This window comes from Pristiophorus japonicus, chromosome 7 (genome assembly GCF_044704955.1).
Source record: "Pristiophorus japonicus isolate sPriJap1 chromosome 7, sPriJap1.hap1, whole genome shotgun sequence".
NCBI classification, from domain to species: Eukaryota; Metazoa; Chordata; class Chondrichthyes; family Pristiophoridae; genus Pristiophorus; species Pristiophorus japonicus.
The window spans coordinates 106,275,889-106,297,301 of record NC_091983.1 but is presented as its reverse complement, the minus strand read 5'-3'; the positions used below and the strand labels follow the sequence as shown (position 1 = coordinate 106,297,301).

Sequence of the window (21,413 nt, the reverse complement as noted above, 5' to 3'; positions counted from 1 at the left end):
GATGTGTCTGTTTTTATCAGTCTTTACTATATTACTGTATCATTATTCTAGGACTGTACTTTCAGCATTAGTTCTTGCAAGAGTTTTATGTTCAAAAGAGAAATAAAGAGACTAATGTTTCAAAACTTTGTGGCTGATATCCTTTCTGATTGTGACCTACCGATCTTTCTGTTTCCTTTCTGCAGCAGTTCATCATCATCCACTACTTCTCTTGCCTCACCCAAAATGAGCTCTTCTGACTGGGGAGTTCCTCAGGCCGCCAGGCTCAAATATCGACAATTCTTCAATAGCCTTGATAAATCCATGAGTGGTTACCTCTCAGGTCAGTGAAGTATGTGTGCTTGTGACTGATGAGCTATTTCTTTCGTGCAAACTTAGTATTGGTGATTTGATTGATCATACCACAGCACTTCGGACCTCACCTACCACAATGCAGGCTCAGGTTGTTAATTAGTTTTGTTGGGAATACTGGTTGAAGAACTGTCTCCATGGAAGATGTACTTTGCCACAGTGATGATTTCTATTTCATTTGAATTAGAATGCACGTGTGGTTGAAAATATTAATGTTTGTGCTTACAGAGCAGTAGTTGTGGGGTATAATTAAACTCAGCCCCAGACACTTCACGTAATCTGTGCTGGAAAAAATTGCAGCACTCGGGTGCCACATCGACACGCGAACTCAGGGTGCTGCTGTTTGCTCACTCCACCCTTGTCTGATTGGCATTAGAAATGGTGACATCCAGATCTTGCTAATGTGAATGGATAATAATAGTTGAAATTCTCATGTAATTTTTATTGGTGCTAATTGAAATTGTTTTGAGCAGAAAAGCTAAAATTATGTAATGCAAATGATGAGGGTGAACTGAACAAAAGGACAATGTTCCTGACTGTAGCTGTAAGTAGAATGTGCTAGCCTGCTAATGATTTGAATTTGTTTTTAGGCCCCCAAGCCAGGAATGCTCTTGTACAGTCCAATTTGTCACACAACCAACTAGCTACCATATGGTAAGTTCTGCTGTAATTAAGCATTCTCTACAGATGTTCTTATGGATGAAGCTCCCACCTGGGGACACACAGTGGTGACCATCCAATTAACTGGCTTTCAGATTTAATTAAAGGCGCTGTTTGTTGAATATTGCATGATTTAACACAGTATGACATTTCCTATTCGTGATTTTTAAAACCTGTTATATTTTGGTATTGCTAAATTGCAATCTGATTGAAATAGTGGCCCCGAGTTTCCACATGATTTGCTCCTGATTTTTAGGAGCAACCGGTGTAGAATGGGGTATCTTAGAAATCGGAATTCTCCACATTTAGTTTTCTGCAGTTCTAGTCAGGTAGAACAGTTTCACTTTGGAACAGAATTATTTTTTCAAAAGGGGGCGTGTCCGGCCACTGACGCCTGATTTCAAAGTTTCCACGGTGAAAACGTATTCCAAACTAACTTAGAATGGAGTAAGTGAAGATTTTTGTACGCTTGAAAAAACCTTGTCTACACTTTAAAAAAAATCAGGCGCAGGTTACAAATTAGGCATAGGGAACGAGGTTGAGGGGGTGGGGGTGGGGGGTGGAAGGGAAGTCATTAAATTCTACAATCAATCCTTAGTTTTACTTATACAAATATTATACAAATAAATCCAACCTGAATAAAAATTTATAAGCAAAGAAAAGATTAAATAAACCATGTTCCTACCTGTGTGAAAGTGCTTCAGGCAGGCCTTTCAGGCAGCGGTGTGGCGTCAGTGTCTCGACGGCAGCGGCAGGAAGCAGCCTTCGAGCTGAGCTGCAGTGCTTGAGGCAGGGGTGTGGCGTCAGTGTCTCGTCTCAACGGCAGTGGCAGGCAGCAAGCAGCCTTCGAGCTGAGCTGCGGTGCTTGAGGCAGGCCTTCATTCCCTGCGAAGATGCAGCACCCGGACGGACTTGAGGCCATTCGGCCATGGGATTGCAGCGGCGTCAGTGGCTGGTCGGGAGCCGAAGAATGAACAGCAGCAGCCTTCGAGCTGTGAGGGGGACTGACTGAGGCCATTTGGACAGGGAGAGGCAGCCACATCGACATCTTTATATTTAAATTTGCAGAATGGGTGCACCACATATTATGCAATGGTTTGCTTCCTCATGCAAGAAATTCTTTGTTCTTGGTGGAAGTTGATCCATTGCAAAGTTGAATTGGCACTTTTATTTCTCCAAACACACAGTCCTTAATTTGCAGGCACCGGTTCTGCAAGTTTAGCAGTGAAAAGCTGAACTCACTGATTTCAGCAGGTGATTTATTCAGCAGTGCTGCTAAAAGCACTCCCTCACACACAGAAATATCAAGAAAATTAAAATACAAGCCTTTGCAGGGGTCCAAGAAACAAATCTTCACTTTTTCTGCAGTACTTTTAAAAATGGCCGAGTGCCAATGTTTACTTCAGACTGCGCGTGCGTGAACGCTCCAACGTGCACGCGCAGGGTTGCCGGCACCAAGAAGCCTCATTTCAATTGTACCCGCCCCCTCCTACTTACAAAATCGGCGCGAATGGTAGGCTCCGCCCCCTGTGCGCCGCGCCAAGCAGACATTGAGCTCTAAGGAGCTCGAGAATACCGCACTTTTTTTTCGGCGCGAAAAACAGGCGTCCAGCTCTGAGGAGCGCCTGTTCCGCTGCGTGTGGAAACTTGGGGCCAGTATGAGGGAAACCTGCTGGGGACTGCATCTAGTTATTATTAAAAACAAATGATAGTAACTTGCCTTTATAAAGCACTCCTCATGCAAAATAATTCCTCAAAGTGCTTAACAAGAATGGGGGCTGGAGATGAAAAGGATCTGGTGGGAGTGGGGGTGAAAACATGGTTGGAGAGAGAGTTTTTTGGGAGACCTTTGAAGGAAAAGAGCAAAGCAACCTTCATTTATACAACATTTTTAACATTTTTTTTTAAATCCCAAAGTGTTTCACAGAGATGTAATCAGACATAATCGAATGCTGAGCCAAAGAAGCAGATATTGGGAGCGGTAACTGATAGCTTGGTCAAAGAGGTGGGTTTTATGGAGAGGGAAGTAATGAGGCAGATGGGTTTAGGGAGGGAATTCCAGAGCTGAAAGCAGTGCCACCAATGGTGGAGTGAAGGGAGGGGAGAATGCAGAAGAGGCCAGAGTCTGAGGAAAAGAGAGTTCTGGAGTTTGTCGGGCTTGAGGAGGTAACAGAAATAGGGAGATACGAGGTTTTGAAAGGATTTACATACAAGTGTCAGCTGTGGCTCAGTGGGAAGCACTCTCTTCTCTGGGTCAGAAGGTTGTGGATTCCAGAGACTTGAGCACAAAAATCTAGGCTGACACTCCAGTGCAGTGCTGAAGGAGTGCTGCACTGTCGGAGGTGCCGTCTTTCAGATGAGATGTTAAACTGAGGCCTCATCTGCTCTCTCAGGTGAATATAAAAGATCCCATGGCACTATTTCAAAGAAGAGCAGGGGAGATATCTCCAGTGTCCTTGCCAATGTTTATCCCTCAATCAACATTATAAGAACAGATTATTTAATCAAGATCACATTGCTGTGGCAAATTGACTGCCGTGTTTCCTACATTACAACAGTGACTACACTTCAAAAAGTACTCCATTGGCGTAAAGCACTTCGGGACATCCGGTGGGCATGAAAGGCGCTATATAAATGCAAATCTATCTGTCTTTACAAGGATGAGAATTTTAAATTAGAGGCATGGGGGACCAAGAGCCAATGTAGGTTAACAAGGCCAAAGTTGATTGGGACTAGAAGCTGGATAGGCTATGGGTAGCAGAGTTTTGGATGAGCTGAAGCAAAGGATAGAGAATGGCTGCCGGCCAAGAGAATGTGGAAATAGTTGAGTGTGGAGGTAACAACGACATGGATGAAGATTTAATTGGCGGATGGGCTGGCAGGGCCAGAGGCTGTGATGTTACGGAGGTGGAAATAGACGGTCTTTGTGATGGAGAGGACATGGAATCGGAAGCTCAGCTTTGGGTGTAATAGGACACTGAGGTAGCAAACAGACTGGTTCAGCCTGAGAAAATTGCCAGGAAGGGGCAAGGGAACGGAGTTTGTGCTAGGGGGCTGAAGACGATGGCTTTGGTCTTCCCAATGTTTAACTACAGGAAACCACCTCATCCAAGACTGGATATTGAGTAAGTAATCTGACAACCCAAAGGCAATGGAGGATTTGAGGGAGATGGTGGAGAGGTAGATCTGGGAAGTTATCAGCATATATGTGGAAATTGAATGACTGAAAGAACTGCCTCAGATGATAGAGTGTAAGGAGTGGGGAACAAGCAGGAGTCTACAGTCAGAGTGTGGAGGGTGCCGGCTGGGACTTGTGGCTGGAGAAGACCACTCGGATAAGGGGAGCTAGATAATGGCTGGGTTTAAAGGCCCCAAGTTTCGACATGATTTGCTCCTGATTTTTAGGAGCAACTGGTGTAAAACGGAGTATCTTAGAAATCGGAATTCTCGCCATTTAGTTTGCTCCAGTTCTAGTCAGTTAGAACAGTTTCACTTTGGAACAGAATTTCTTTTTCAAAAGGGGGCGTGTCCGGCCACTTGCGCCTGTTTTCAAAGTTTCGTGAGTGAAAACTTACTCCAAACTAACTTAGAATGGAGTAAGTGAAGATTTTTGTACGCTTGAAAAAACCTTGTCTACACTTTAGAAAATCAGGCGTAGGGAATGGGGGGGCGTTTAAAGGGAAGTTTACAAACATTAAACACTTCAGTTTTACAAATAAAGAGCCGTCATCAATAATAAATGATAAATACATCAATAAATCAACCAATAAATCAATCAAAAAAAATTAATAAGAAATAATTTTTTAAAAAATCAATAAATAAAACATTTTCTACTTACCGACTGCAGCACCGGGAGCCCTCCAACAGCGTGCTGGGATGCCCCCCCCCCAGTGTGTCTCTGTCAGTGTCTCTATCTCTCTGTCTGTCTGTGTGTGTCTCTCATTGTCTGTCTGTCAGTGTCTGTGTTTCTGACAGCGAGGGGAGGGAGAGAGGCGGGGAGAAGGGGGGGGGGGAGAAGGGGGAGGGACGGGGGGGAGAAGGGGGAGGGACGGGAGGGAGAAGGGGGGGAAAGGAGATGGGGGGGGGGGGAAGGAGAAGGGGGAGGGAGATTGAACGGGCCGGGCCCGAGACTTCGGGGAGGGCCCGTCCCCAGCACCTGATTTACAGGTAGGTGGCGTTGGGACGGGTCGGGGGGAGCGCGGGTCAGGGTCGGGGGGTGGTGGGAGGGAGGTTGGTTCAGTTCGGGTCAGGGGGAGGGAGGGAGAGGAAGGTCAGGTCGGGGGGGGGGGGAAGGTCAGGTCGGATCCAGTCCGGGAGTGGGAGCAGGTGTCGGGTCGGGTCCAGTCTGGGGGGTCGGGTCGGGGGAGGGGGGGGGGGGTGTTGGGGAGCGGGAGTCGGGTCGGTGTCTGGTCCGGTCTGGAGGCGGGGAGCGGGAGTCGGGTCGGGAGGAAGCAAGAGCTGGCCGTGGGAGGAGCCTTATTCACACAGCCCCAGTGAGGCCATTCGGCCAGGGCTAGGGGCTGCGTGCTTCGGCCCCTCCCACACAGTTTTGGGCGCCTGGAGCTACTGCACATGCGCGCCCACTGTAGCGCGCATGTGCAGCGGTCCCGGCACTGTTTTCAGCGCAGGTACCTGGTTCCACCCCCTACAGCTCGTGCTGCGCTGCGCCGAGCTGCAAACGACCTGCAGGGAGCTGGAGAATCTGGAGGTTTTTTTAAGGCGCATTTTGTGGCGCGAAAAACGGGCGTCCAGGTCGGGACTGCGCCGTTCTAGGCGCGGCTCGAAACTTGGGCCCCAAATGCTTGCTTTTAAACAAAAAACAATGAGCAAACATTACTAATTTGTCTTTCTGTTCAATAGGGAAGACAGAACATCTCCCAGTCTCAAGGCCCTTGTTGGTGCCACTGTATCACCAGTAGTGCAGAGATGTAGTTAAACAGTCCTGATTTGCTTTATGTGGTGATGCCTAGCCAATACTTGGTGCCTTGAGCCTTGGTCACTTTCAAAATAACTGAAGAAAAAGAAATTCAAGGCATTTTAAAGAGACTACAAAATATTTCAAATGGCCCCACGTTGGGTACTACTCACTAATATGCATTATAAAAATCCTGGTGAAAGCAGCAGCTTTTGAACAAATCATTGCTTGAAATTGTGACCCTTGACAAAAAGTTGATTGGGTTTTTCTGTCTTTTGCTATAGAATCAGTTTGTTATCCGTATGTTAAGATAAATTATTTTATTGTTCAGTTCGCCAACATGACAATATGCATTAAGCCTCTTACTCTGACACACTGTTGAATTACAGGAACCTGGCAGATGTTGATCAGGATGGAAAGCTCAGAGCAGAAGAGTTTATTTTAGCAATGCATTTGATTGAAATGGCCAGGTCTGGTCAACCTCTTCCTCTCACACTTCCCCCAGAACTGACACCTCCTTCATTTAGGTGAGTGATTCTTTATTTCCCAGCGTGGTGAAATGATCCATACATTTACATTTTAATCCCTCCTAATTCCCATATGTGCTAAGTCATATTAGTACATACAAGTAGGATACAGTTCCATGGATGTGAACAGCCGCTGTATTTCATCCAAGGGTCCATTCCTGTACAAGCCAACATAGAAACCTAGTAAAAGCTGATTACGGACTGCTTTTCAGCAGTCATGTAAAGACAAGGGCTAGATTTTCGCTGACTTTGCAACCAGGTTTTCGCCGCCATTTGAACCCCCCACAGCGAAAACCAGGACGACGAGATCTTGGGGCACCTTTTTACAGCAGCGTTTCCACGTACCGCCGAGGAGAGGTGCGCCGACGTGCAACGCCGCGGATTGCGTTATCGTTGTACTTTAGGCACTCTCTGCCCAGAATACCGACAGGGTCAAACAGGTCGGTACAGCTCTGCCAGCAGCGGTAAGTATGAAGACCTGCAAAAAAGATAAGTTAAAGTTTTTATTTTTTAATTCTTAACCTTTCCTCATAAATCAACCCCCTCTGGGGGAGGTGGGACCAGTACAAACCGGACGGTCTGCACCTGGGCAGGACCGGAACCAATGTCCTAGGGGGACTGTTTGCTAGTGCTGTTGGGGAGGATTTAAACTAATATGGCAGGGGGATGGGAACCAATGCAGGGAGACAGAGGGAAACAAAAAAGAGGCAAAAGCAAAAGACAGAAAGGAGATGAGGAAAAGTGGAGGGCGGAGAAACCCAAGGCAAAGAACAAAAAGGGCCACTGTACAGCAAAATTCTAAAAGGACAAAGGGTGTTAAAAAAACAAGCCTGAAGGCTTTGTGTCTTAATGCAAGGAGTATCCGCAATAAGGTGGATGAATTAATTGTGCAAATAGATGTTAATAAATATGATGTGATTGGGATTACGGAGACGTGGCTCCAGGATGATCAGGGCTGGGAACTCAACATTCAGGGGTATTCAACATTCAGGAAGGATAGAATAAAAGGAAAAGGAAGTGGGGTAGCATTGTTGGTTAAAGAGGAGATTAATGCAATAGTTAGGAAAGACATTAGCTTGGATGATGTGGAATCTATATGGGTAGAGCTGCAGAACACCAAAGGGCAAAAAACGTTAGTAGGAGTTGTGTACAGACCTCCAAACAGTAATAGGGATGTTGGGGAGGGCATCAAACAGGAAATTAGGGGTGCATGCAATAAAGGTGTAGCAGTTATAATGGGTGACTTTAATATGCACATAGATTGGGCTAGCCAAACTGGAAGCAATACGGTGGAGGAGGATTTCCTGGAGTGCATAAGGGATGGTTTTCTAGACCAATATGTTGAGGAACCAACTAGGGGGGAGGCCATCTTAGACTGGGTGTTGTGTAATGAGAGAGGATTAATTAGCAATCTCATTGTGCGAGGCCCCTTGGGGAAGAGTGACCATAATATGGTGGAATTCTGCATTAGGATGGAGAATGAAACAGTAAATTCAGAGACCATGGTCCAGAACTTAAAGAAGGGTAACTTTGAAGGTATGAGGCGTGAATTGGCTAGGATAGATTGGCGAATTATACTTAGGGGGTTGACTGTGGATGGGCAGTGGCAGACATTTAGAGACCGCATGGATGAATTACAACAATTGTACATTCCTGTCTGGCGTAAAAATAAAAAAGGGAAGGTGGCTCAACCGTGGCTATCCAGGGAAATCAGGGATAGTATTAAAGCCAAGGAAGTGGCATACAAATTGGCCAGAAATAGCAGCGAACCCGGAGTCTGGGAGAAATTTAGAACTCAGCAGAGGAGGACAAAGAGTTTGATTAGGGCAGGGAAAATGGAGTACGAGAAGAAGCTTGCAGGGAACATTAAGGTGGATTGCAAAAGTTTCTATAGGTATGTAAAGAGAAAAAGGTTAGTAAAGACAAACGTAGGTCCCCTGCAGTCAGAATCAGGGGAAGTCATAACGGGGAACAAAGAAATGGCAGACCAATTGAACAAGTACTTTGGTTCGGTATTCACTAAGGAGGATACAAACAACCTTCTGGATATAAAAGGGGTCAGAGGGTCTAGTAAGGAGGGGGAACTGAGGGAAATCTTTATTAGTCGGGAAATTGTGTTGGGGAAATTGATGGGATTGAAGGCCGATAAATCCCCAGGGCCTGATGGACTGCATCCCAGAGTACTTAAGGAGGTGGCCTTGGAAATAGCGGATGCATTGACAGTCATTTTCCAACATTCCATTGACTCTGGATCAGTTCCTATGGAGTGGAGGGTAGCCAATGTAACCCCACTTTTTAAAAAAGGAGGGAGAGAGAAAACAGGGAATTATAGACCGGCCAGCCTGACCTCAGTAGTGGGCAAAATGATGGAATCAATTATTAAGGATGTCATAGCAGTGCATCTGGAAAATGGTGACATGATAGGTCCAAGTCAGCATGGATTTGTGAAAGGGAAATCATGCTTGACAAATCTTCTGGAATTTTTTGAGGATGTTTCCAGTAAAGTGGACAATGGAGAACCAGTTGATGTGGTATATTTGGACTTTCAGAAGACTTTCGACAAGGTCCCACACAAGAGATTAATGTGCAAAGTTAAAGCACATGGGATTGGGGGTAGTGTGCTGACGTGGATTGAGAACTGGTTGTCAGACAGGAAGCAAAGAGTAGGAGTAAACGGGTACTTTTCAGAATGGCAGGCAGTGACTAGTGGGGTGCCGCAAGGTTCTGTGCTGGGGCCCCAGCTGTTTACATTGTACATTAATGATTTAGACGAGGGGATTAAATGCAGTATCTCCAAATTTGCGGATGACACTAAGTTGGGTGGCAGTGTGAGCTGCGAGGAGGATGCTATTAGGCTGCAGAGTGACTTGGATAGGTTAGGTGAGTGGGCAAATGCATGGCAGATGAAGTATAATGTGGATAAATGTGAGGTTATCCACTTTGGTGGTAAAAACAGAGAGACAGACTATTATCTGAATGGTGACAGATTAGGAAAAGGGAAGGTGCAACGAGACCTGGGTGTCATGGTACATCAGTCATTGAAGGTTAGCATGCAGGTACAGCAGGCGGTTAAGAAAGCAAATGGCATGTTGGCCTTCATAGCGAGGGGATTTGAATACAGGGGCAGGGAGGTGTTGCTACAGTTGTACAGGGCCTTGGTGAGGCCACACCTGGAGTATTGTGTAGAGTTTTGGTCTCCTAACTTGAGGAAGGACATTCTTGCTATTGAGGGAGTGCAGCGAAGATTCACCAGACTGATTCCCGGGATGGCGGGACTGACCTATCAAGAAAGACTGGATCAACTGGGCTTGTATTCACTGGAGTTCAGAAGAATGAGAGGGGACCTCATAGAAACGTTTAAAATTCTGACGGGTTTAGACAGGTTAGATGCAGGAAGAATGTTCCCAGTGTTGGGGAAGTCCAGAACCAGGGGTCACAGTCTGAGGATAAGGGGTAAGCCATTTAGGACCGAGATGAGGAGAAACTTCTTCACCCAGAGAGTGGTGAACCTGTGGAATTCTCTACCACAGAAAGTAGTTGAGGCCAATTCACTAAATATATTCAAAAGGGAGTTAGATGAAGTCCTTACTACTCGGGGGATCAAGGGTTATGGCGAGAAAGCAGGAAGTGGGTACTGAAGTTTCATGTTCAGCCATGAACTCATTGAATGGCGGTGCAGGCTAGAAGGGCTGAATGGCCTGCTCCTGCACCTATTTTCTATGTTTCTATGTTTCATCTCCGGAATCAACCTAGTGAACCTTCTCTGAACTGCCTCCAAAGCAAGTATATCTTTTCGTAAATATGGAAACCAAAATTATATGCCATATTCCAGATGTGGCCTCACCAATACCCTGTATAACTGTAGCAAGACTTCCCAACTTTTATACTCCATCCCCTTTGCAATAAAGGTCAATATTCCATTGGCCTTCCTGATCACTTGCTGTACCTGCATATTAACCTTTTGTGTACTGCAGCACTTTGCAATCTTTCTCCATTTAAATGATAACTTGCTCTTCGATTTTTTTCTGCCAAAGTGCATATCCTCACACTTTCCAACATTATACTCCCATCTGCCAAATTTTTGCCCACTCACTTAGCCTGTCTGTCCTTTTGCAGATTTTTTGTGTTCTCCTCACATATTGCTTTTCCTCCCATCTTTGTCAGCAAACTTGGTTACATTACACTCGGTCCCTTCTTCCAAGTCATTAATATAGATTGTAAATAGTTGAGGTCCCAGCACTGATCCCTGCGGCACCCCACCAGTTACTGGTTGCCAACCAGAGAATGAACTATTTATCCCGACTCTCTGTTTTCTGTTAGCATGGATAGAGGATAGGCTAACTAATATATTACCCCCAACACCGTGAACTTTTATCTTGTGCAGTAACCTTTTATGTGGCATCTAGTCAAATGCGTTATGGAAGTCCAAATACACCACAGCCACTGGTTCCCCTGTTCGTTACATCCTCAAAGAATTCCAGCAAATTTGTCAAACATGACTTCCCCTTCATAAATCCATGCTGATTCTGCCTGATTGAATTATGCTTTTCCAAATGTCCTGTTACTGCTTCTTTAATAATGGACTCCAACATTCTGATTCAGGACCGAAGCATTAGCCTGTCTTTTCCTCTTTTAGCCGTTCATTAACTTGCTATACATTTCAAATAGTTTCTATTTTTAAAACAATATGAAGCTGCAAATGGGTGATGAGCCATTTATGGTAAACCCAGTAATGCCTCTCATAATAGCGGTGCCCAGTTTCCTTTGTTCTTGCTGCATTTGACTCCCAGTTTTTATAAAAAGGAATTTAATATTTTGCTTACATGTGTCACAGTGAAATTCATGATAGTCGTGACAGCCCTTTGAAACCATGCAAAAAGTACTTGCAGCCGTGAAAATACAAGGTTTGGGGAAGATTATAGTTCTGTTTGTTTCCTTTAGATCAAGCAAATGGGGCGCTGGACTAAATGGAACCCCACCTCAGTATCAGGAAGTAGTAGAGGAAAGCCAGGAGGCCCAGAAAAAGTCACCTGGTAAAATAACTAGCCTGCATGTGTCTCGTGTCTCTCTTGCATGAATATGCTGGATGGTATTGAATGTAAAATGAATTATTATTGCTGTTCTTGTCCAAAATTTTAATAATGAATTTCTAACACATACATCAAACTTTAAGAAACCACTACAGAATGCAATATTGTTAAAGACCATAAATATTGCGACGGTGAACCTCAATTGTTAACAAGTAATAAGTAATGCTACTAACGTGCACATAACACCGTACATGTATAATATCAAACACATAGCAAATAGCGTTACTTTAATATAAGCTAAGTAAAGTTCTGTATTAGCAGAAAAAACAATGGGCTAGAATTTCCTATCAGCCCGTCAGCACCCACTTGCCGTCCAAAAGACCGCTAAGACTGGGAAGATTATCGCTGCCGAAAACTCCCCCTCACCACCGCCCCCCCCCCCCAAAAAATAAAAAAATCGGCCAAGCGAAAAACATGGGCCTTGCACCCCCATTCTGGCAAAAAAGTGCAATTTAGGGTCGATTGGGTGGTTCGTAAACAAAATGGGTGAAAATGTTTTAAAAATCAATAAAAATTTACCCCGAGACTGCGAATTGGGCCTAACATCAGAAAAACAATAAAAATAATTTTTCAAAAAACATCACTAAAAAATCAAAAAAACATTCCCAAATTACTTTAAAACTAAATCACCACAACACATTTTTTAAATAAATAGTATAAAACCAATTACTAACCTTTTTCTTGAAGAACTACTTACCTACCGCCCAGCTTCGCTGATCCTCGTGGGCGGTTTTTTTAAACAGACCTACGGGTCACCGCTCAGCCAAATATCATGCCAGGGCGATCTCAGGACAGTGCACGCTGGCAGTGGTACCTCGAAACCGGCAGCATAACTCGGGTCAGGAAATTTTTGCTCAGCTGATTACCACCCACAATGACCAGTACCGCCCAAAAACCGGGCAGTAAGCTATAGGAAATTCTAGCCAAGTCAGATTTTAGTGCCTTCTATTTAAAATCTCCCTGCAACTATATCCTGTTTAGGTTTCGTAAGTCATGACCACCCATTTACAATGGACAAAATGTAGTTCAGTTTCCAGTTTAGAAAGCAGTTGATTGACCAATAGTTAAATGGCACTGCATCTCCCTTAATGTGCTTTTGCTTGAATTCTTCCTTCAATACAACCTATCCATTGATTATACTGATTTATAACCAATAAATGTCATAATCGGCTGGGGTAACAATAGTGCCAATATTGGTTTTGTGTAGCAGAGTCAGTGCAGTCTCCATTATGTGAGCAGTGAATGTGTCCAAATACTCTAGAGCAATGTAGTTTCAATAGTTCCTGGTTTTATTGCTGTATTAAATGTGAATAAGATACTTATTTATTGTAATTTCAGTTATCAAATAATTCTGTACCTGTGCATTAAAACAATTACCAGGAAATTAGTACTTTGGGTAGCAGGCATACATCTTTCCTGCAGTGTTAGCAGATTGTCAACCATGATTTTCAGTTTCTGTCATGGAAAATTGCTTTATTTGGCCTGCGGCCGGTAAATTGCAGACTTTTATTATTAAACTGCCTTATTTGATGGTGCTCATTAGTGCTCAGCTGGAATTTCCACCTAAGAATGCTTCCCAGTTTCATTTGGAACAAGAGGTAATTGTTCCATCAATTTGTCTGCTGTTCCTCAATCAGAATTGGGGGACTGATTTCTGCAAAACCCTGGTGTTTTATACTAAATGTATAGAACACACATGCAAGTCTTCACAACCTAAGATAACCAGTAATTGGGTGCAATGTAGCCGAGGGAATGCTGGAGTATATTTATGTTGTTGCTAGATTGTCAGCAGAGCCTCCACAAGACAGATTAAGGGTCATTTCACGTGTTCTACAGCTGCTCCCTGGGCGTCACACAAATGGGTCCCAACTGCTAACATTTGTGGAACTGCCATTTGGATTACATTATACCTGTTCACTAAACATTGCTCATTTCATTTGGTGACTGCAGAAGATAATGTGATTAGGAGAGCTGTTCCTGTTGGCTGGCATTAAAACTCAATTTCAGAGGTTTCCCTCTTACTATGTTGTACTGTGTGTAATATATGAAATTAAGAAGAATGATTACCTACCTTGGTAGAGTTTACTTCATTTTTTGAATAGAAGCATTTCCACTCATCACAAGTTCACCCATTCATCCCGCAGGCCTTTGAGTACTAAATCATCTGGTGTTAGGAGAATATCAGCTAGTTGTTGCAATCTAGGCCAAAACAAAATGTTCACAGTCACAGTGTCTGCCTTTAAAAGGAGTGGAACAGCCAGTGACTTTTTTTGATCTGGTACAGATCACATAGGGACATGTTTTATGCACCAAACATCTGTTCCTCAGGAACCAATCATAGACTCAATCGATTCCAACAATGAAGATGACCCTCCCAAATAGATAGTGATCTTTTGAATTCACTTAACTACATTGTGAGGTACAATTAAGAATGCTGTATTTATATTTTGCTACTATTGCCTGCAGCCCCATAATATAAGTGAGACTGTTGCTGATATATTGTCACTGTTAGTAAATGTAAATAGTGGCCTCCTGCAGAGTGAGGTGCTTATAGGTCCCCACGTTTTCTGGCTGCAGGTAGGCTGAATATTCAGCCCTTCCTTATACTCAATGTAGTTTCTGCATTCCTCACCTCTGCAGATCTGCACAGTTATTTTTGTACTACCTGTGATGCTCTGAAATTTACCTCTGATGTAAACAAATTTGATTCCAGAGCATCACGAGCCAACACACAGAGAAACAGTCTCTCCCGAAACCCCTCCGCCTCTCCACCTGTCTCCTCCTTTAAGACGCTCCTTTAAAACCTACCTCTGTGACCAAGCTTTTAGTCATCTGTCCTAATATCTACTTATGTGGCTTGATGTCAGATTTTGTCTGATAAATGCCCAAGTGAAGCACCTTTGGATGGTTTTACTCCATTAAAAGCGTTATATAAATGCATATTATTGTTAATGTGTATAAAGGGAGCTGATAAACAGCAAGTAGTCAACAGTGAGTTAACTATCTGGCAAAAGTTTGAATGAAAGGGCATGCATTTATTGCTCTATTAAGTCCTCACTGCTGATGCTTAAGCATTTACTGGCCCTTGATTTTTAGAACTGATGGCAATTGATATTTACAGTCACTTTTGAGGATAAAAGAAAAGCGAACTATGAAAAAGGGAACGCAGAGCTGGAGCGGAGGCGTCACACCCTTCTGGAGCAGCAACAACGAGAGGCTAATCGTAGAGCACAGCGGGCGAAGGAGGAGCAGGAGAGAAGGGAGCGAGAGCTGCAAGAGCAGGAGCGGAAAAAGCAGCTTGATCTGGAGAAACGGTTGGAGAAGCAACGCGAAATGGAACGACAAAGAGAAGAGCAGAGGAGGAAAGAAATAGAAAGACGAGAGGTTTGTAATAAAGAATTTAAACCTGGAAATACAGTGCATTTTCCAGATTCTATGTGGTGGGGGCGGGGAAGAGCAATCTGAAATTTACATTAATTTTGAAGAATCTGATAAACTTTTTCCCAGCTTCAGTATGCTGTGCTCTGAAGTCATATTGTGATTTTATGAATGTAAAGTTCCAAGTCGTGGTCATGCCATTTTGGGGAGGGGTGGGGGATAGATTTATGTACAGTTGTCCAAACTGTACATAAATCTATCCCCTTGGTTTAAACAATATTGGCAGAGGTCATCTGAGGATTTGTGTATATCATGGAGAGGAAATAAGTTATAAAGTGTGCCAAAAAGTTTGATTTTCATTCTAATCTTGTAAGTTTACGATGTGAAACCCAAGAAAGTAAATTCACCAAATGACCTGTAGCTTAATAACCCACTAGTACCATCAGCTGTGTGTGTATGCCTCACTCACAAGATGATTTTTGGGAGTAAACCACTGCTCACAAGAATCAAAACTGCTTCCTTTATACAAGTTACAAATCTATAAATGGTATTTGCGTGGGATTTCTTGAGACAGTTCAATGCTAAGCATCATACTGTAAAAGTGGGGGTGGATTTAAGTCCTAGAGTTCTGGTAACTTGTACAAATTAGAACAGTTATATCTTACAAAGCTGGTGTGAAAGTATGAAAATTTGGACTCTGCTTTTAAAAACAGTTAATATAACAGAAGCAGTTTGATTTGTATCAGAATAGCAGCATTGTATCAGAATAGCATTTGTTGTGCACCTTTAGGCAGCTAAGCAGGAACTTGAACGTCAACGCCAGCTTGAGTGGGAGCGGATTCGACGACAAGAGCTCCTGAACCAACGAAACCGGGAACAAGATGAGATTGTCCAGTTAAAGGCTAAAAAGAAAAGCCTGGAACTTGAACTGGAGGCACTGGTAGGTAGATGTGAAGGAACTGACCATGTATGATTCACATTTCAAAGTAACACTTGTTTCATATACCTGATACAGAGTCTATTTTGGCTGTACTTAATTAATATTGAGATTATGGATGGAAAATCAGACAGACCCTCTTACAGACATGTTCTCCTCCCAGCATAATTTGTTCTGTGTTATAGTATCTTCTGATTTCTTCCCTTTCATCCAACCATTTGTGCCCTTGGCCACTACATCATCATAGGCGGTCCCTTGAACGAGAATGACTTGCGTCCACGAGTTCACAGGTGTTTCGATGAAGGATCCGATGTTCCAGTCCTGAACTCCAATTGAGGGGGTGGAAGATGCCTGTACGTGAATTTTTTTAACATGTGGTGACCGTTGCACACCAACCACCACACGGGCTTGACAGAGCTGGGTCTTGGTCCAGTGGCAAGGATTAACCAAGACGACTAGAGATCTGCTCTGCTGCACGGACCCAGTGCGCACACATATCGCAGTGTGGGCTGGCCCGTGCTGCCTCAGGGCCCTCTGCTCTTCTGAGCCCTGTACCCTCATCTGTCGCACCTCCGCCACGATCTCTCAGAAACATAGAAAATAGGTGCAGGAGTAGGGCATTCGATAAGATCATGGCTGATCATTCCTTCAGTAACCCTTTCCTGCTTTCTCTCCATACCTCTTGATCCCCTTAACCATAAGGGCCATATCTAACTCCCTCTTGAATATATCCAATGAACTGGCATCAACAACTCTCTGCAGCAGGGAATTTCACAGGTTAACAACTGAGTGAAGAAGTTTCTCCTCATCTCAGTCCTAAACGGCCTACCCCTTATCCTAAGACTGTGTCCCCTGGTTCTGGACTTCCCCAACATCGGGAACATTCTTCCAGCATCTAGCCTGTCTAGTCCAGTCAGAATCTTATATGTTTCTATGAGATCCCCTCTCATCCTTCTAAACTCCAGTGAATAAAGGCCCAGTTGATCCAGTCTCTTCTCAAATGTCATTCCAGCCATCCCTGGAATCAGTCTGGTGAACCTTCGCTGCACTCCCTCAATAGCCAGAACGTCCTTCCTCAGATTAGGAGACCAAAACTGAACACAATATTCCAGATGGGGCCTCACCAAGGCCCTGTACAACTGCAACAAGACTTCCCTGCTCCTATACTCAAATCCCCTCGCTATGAAGGCCAACATACCATTTGCCTTCTTCACCGCCTGCTGTACCTGCATACCAACTTTCAATGACTGATGAACCATGACACCCAGGTCTTGCTGCACTTCCCCTTTTACTAATCTTCTGCCATTCAGATAATATTCTGCCTTCCTGTTTTTGCCCCAAAGTGGATAACCTCACATTTATCCACATTATACTGCATCTGCCATGTATTTGCCCACTCACCTAACCTGTCCAAGTCACCCTGCAGCCTCTTAGTGTCCTCACAGCTCACACCGCCACCAAGTTTAGTGTCATCTGCAAACTTGGAGATATTACACTCAATTCCATCATCTAAATCGTTAACGTATATTGTAAAGAGCTGGGGTCCCAGCACTGAGCCCTGCGGCACTCCACTAGTCACTGCCTGCCATTCTGAAAAGGACCCATTAATCCCGACTCTCTGCATCCTGTCTGCCAACCAGTTCTCTATCCATGTCAGTACATTACCCCCAATACCATATGCTTTAATTTTACGCACCAATCTCTTGTGTGGGACCTTGTCAAAAGCCTTTTGAAAGTCCAAATATACCACATCCACTGATTCTCCACCATAAACATTCACCGCATCTCGCCACAAACACTTGCCGCTCATCCGCCCCACCCTTCCCACCCCTCTGTATCTGGGCCCTGCCGATGTTCCTGCCCACGCTCCAAAACGGCGACCAGGGTTTTGATGATAGTCACCCATCTCAAAATCGTCGCACACTTGGCTACTACAACCTGCATGGGCTCTTCATGGAGATAAAATTTTGTCATTGACTAGTACATTACAGTGGATGAGTTTTGTGTCCCCACATGCTCAACAACTTAAGATTATGTTTCAACCTGCACATATGTTGCCGAAAATGTAACAACCTACATCTAAAGTTAATGGAAAGAAGAACATATTAAAAGGAATGTAAAAAGTTCAGACAGAAAAGACCCCTCCCACTGATATAGAAGTATTTGAAAACAGTGAAGTAAGCAGTTGCCATTAAAACACAGCCAGTAGTTTAGCATTCATTTTGAGTTTGTCTGGTTTCCAAAAGTGACATCTTTGAGGCTGGTGTTCAACTAATTCTCAACCTTTTGGAACTGGAACAAAAACATTGAAAAATTTGTAAAAGTAGTATAAGAATCCTCACTGCATTTGGAAAAGGAATGAACAGTTCAATTAATATTTATAGAAACTGCTCACAAATGAATGCTTATGAGATACAGCTGTGATCTTATCCAGTTTATCTAGACCTTATCAGAAAACTATCTAATTTTACATAAATTGTATGCAACATAATTGTGGGATGTGGGTCCCTGAAAATTTGATGGCAACCTTCTTAAAGTTTATTGTTGTAAGTTTGTTTGTTCAAAATTACGTTGCTGAAACTGCTGTTTCAAATGCAAGCCCTCTCTGTCTTTCTAGATCAGAAATGCAGTGTTTACAGAGTTTGCTGACATCCACTGTGTACAGTTACGCCCTGTCAAATAAATCAGAATAATGTGTAAACATTAGGTGTGCTTGACGATCTCAATTCTGCTGAGAAAAGTTTTTAAAAAACTTTAGTGAGCAGCATAGTGTAATGACCAATTTATGCTGCTAAGCTCATGAATTTCAATTCAGCTAACAAGGTAAAGATGCTTACTTTGCTCTTTTAATGTTGTAGGGAATATTTTTCAAAAGTAAAGAATACTTTTTTGAACTTCTTTCCGTTAACAGTCTGAAAATGAATGCACAGACCCGTAAGATTTTTTTATGCATCTGATATAACCATTTTTTGTGAGATTGTCCAATGCAAAATACATTGTGGGGTCGACTGGGCCGCCCCCAGTAATGCAAGCGGAAACAGCAGTAACAAACAATAGAAAATGACCATTGAAAGATTAGCCAAGTTGTGGGAAAATAGAGCAGATTATCCGACTGAAGGGACAATACTAACCCACTGAACTAAACCTACAAAAGCAATCATGTACATCTTCTGATTATTGCTATGGCAAGGAGGTGTAGTCAGTTGGCCCTGCCTGTCCCCACAAGAAGTTCACATAGGAGTGGTGCCATTGTAATTTTTCTTTGACTCAGTGCAGTTACTGTTGATGTTTTCATTTTTTTGCCCCTAAATGTAACCATAACTCTCATCTGTCTCAGAGTGAGAAGCAGCAAAACGTCACGAGCAGAGTGCAGGAAGTTCAAAGCAGAAAGGAAGTTCAAAAAAATGAACTTAATCTCATAAATCAAAAGCATGACCGGAGGCGAACAGAAATTAACCTTTTACAGCAACAGCTCCAGGTACCGGCCTCTCTCTCTCTTCTAGCTTGGTATGGTTGACGTGCCTCTATTTGAAAGCGTTATCAAAGTCGTATATTTTGATCAAATCTGATGAATTCTCATGAGTAAATCCAACAATTTTCAAATCTTTTATACTAGGTTAACCTCCAAGGTGGGGTAGACTCATCTAAGTTTTCACTATTTTAATGCACAGTTTAAAAGGAAAGCACAGTGACACAGCATAATTGGTGCTCCAGTAGGACATGCTACTGAATGATAGGATATTGATTTGCTCGGGCCAATTTTGCAGCACCAGTTCATTTCAAATTGGGCCAGTTGCACTATAGGAACCTGATTTAAATATGTTAAGCATCCCACTTCTCCACGGCAGGACCAACGCCAAAATATCCATGGCATAAAAATGACGTCCGGCATGCACGCTGCATGTTGAGGTTGGGTTCTGCGAATTTCATTTTTTAACCCCCTCCTGATCTTAGCCCTCTCCCGCCCGTTGTAGAGATGGGGTTAATATCGCGGCCAATGAATCTGGTATCAGGAAAGGAGATGGATGGAGTAGGAGAGTGACAGGGGAATAATAGTTAATCAGAGAGAATGAATGGAGAACAGCATGGTGATAAACCAGACAGGCTGGTGACGGAGGAGCTCAGATCCACAGCAGCCAGTTTGCTTTAGTTGAAACGTGCTGCCTGTTTGAAAAATTTCTGCAGCTTTTTCGTTTCTCATTTACATTACTGCCAAATGTTTTTCTTCACGAATGTTTTTCTTCAAACCCAATTGAAAAATGTTCATCTATTGTGTGTGTGCATTCTTGTAGGAATGTCAGAATATGCTGAGTCAGCTAATTCCTGAAAAACAGACACTGAGTGACCAAATAAAACAAATTCAGCCCAACTCTGTCCAGAGTGAGTATGTCACATTCTTTAAAAGCTTGTCCATTCTACTTGTACTTCATTTTTCATAAGAGTTTGTGCCAATTTGCAGTATGGACAGAGTTGCCTCACAAGTTGAGGCAGATCCAACACGAATGGATGCCAGTATGTTCACTGTCGGGGAGATTAGCTGCATAAATAGAATGACGGAACCAAGGACCATATACCTGCTGGAGTTGATGCCATTCTGGGTGTCTAGGGTATACTTTAACAGCTTACACAACCTCCCACAGTTACTTAGTTAACTTCAGGAAGAAGCGGAAGACTTCCTCAAGCTCAACAGTGGCTAGTCATTGCACTCTTATATGTCTAAAGCAAAACTGATTGATATATCTTCAAGGTGTCCAAATGTAATAAAATTCATGTTCTTCAGATACTAGTCTTGTGCTGTTGAATCGGAACCACACAGAAAGGAAAGAATCTTGTGAACGACTTCGCCAACAGTTGAAGGAACTTGAGAAAGAGACAGCTGACAAACTTTCTGAAATGGATGCTTTTAACAGCCAACTGAAGGTAATATCCAAACAGTGTCATTAACAAGTGGTCCTGCACGAGTTGGAAGGAAGTTGTGGTCTTTCAAAATTTTAATTCCATTTCTTGAGCTTTAAACTTGACAGTCCTTTTGAACAAATATTCCTCCTTCTCCCTCCTCTCGCAAAAAGTGTATTTTCTAGCTGGGTGACTGGATTACAATCAGAACCTGAATCTTGCTTGATTTTATTTTTGTCGCTCCAGCCCAGAGATGCTGAGACTAATGTTCGTATTCCTGCTGCTGCTTCTGTTGAGGTCTAACTAGACAAAGATGGGATTGAATCTGGGACCTTCCTGATCTCTCTAATTCAGTATTGCTCCGTGTGGTGCATTTACCCATTGAACCAACTGAACAAATGTTTTTATTTTGTTTGAGATGGAATATATATTTCACTGTTGGGCTTTTACATTGTGACTGGTTTGCATTCTTCACTCTTTCTTAATCTGTTCCCTCATTTTAAATGTATTTTTGCCATCACCGTTTCATCTCTGAGCCAAGGGGGTACAGAAATTGCATGCTTCCCCTGCCAAGGCCAGCTTTGAGTTGACTTTTAGGAAATCTTTAAGACTGTCTCAAGGAGACTTGATCTTTTTTCCTACTCAGTAAGTTTGGTGGC

At 43.3% G+C, this 21,413-nt stretch overlaps 1 protein-coding gene across 7 annotated transcripts in view; it reads left to right on the top strand.

Moving 5' to 3' along the window:
- The window catches only part of LOC139267231 (intersectin-2-like), a 297,091-nt gene that overhangs the window by 164,959 nt on the left and 110,719 nt on the right, over positions 1 to 21,413 (top strand). For all 7 annotated transcript variants that reach the window (XM_070885216.1, XM_070885218.1, XM_070885214.1 and 4 more), the window contains 9 exons: positions 186 to 322; positions 942 to 1,005; positions 6,316 to 6,453; positions 11,395 to 11,486; positions 14,665 to 14,927; positions 15,712 to 15,861; positions 19,196 to 19,336; positions 20,151 to 20,238; positions 20,639 to 20,778. In XM_070885216.1, coding sequence (XP_070741317.1) covers positions 186 to 322; positions 942 to 1,005; positions 6,316 to 6,453; positions 11,395 to 11,486; positions 14,665 to 14,927; positions 15,712 to 15,861; positions 19,196 to 19,336; positions 20,151 to 20,238; positions 20,639 to 20,778 — 1,213 coding nt within the window. The remainder of the gene's footprint in view (positions 1 to 185; positions 323 to 941; positions 1,006 to 6,315; positions 6,454 to 11,394; positions 11,487 to 14,664; positions 14,928 to 15,711; positions 15,862 to 19,195; positions 19,337 to 20,150; positions 20,239 to 20,638; positions 20,779 to 21,413) is intronic.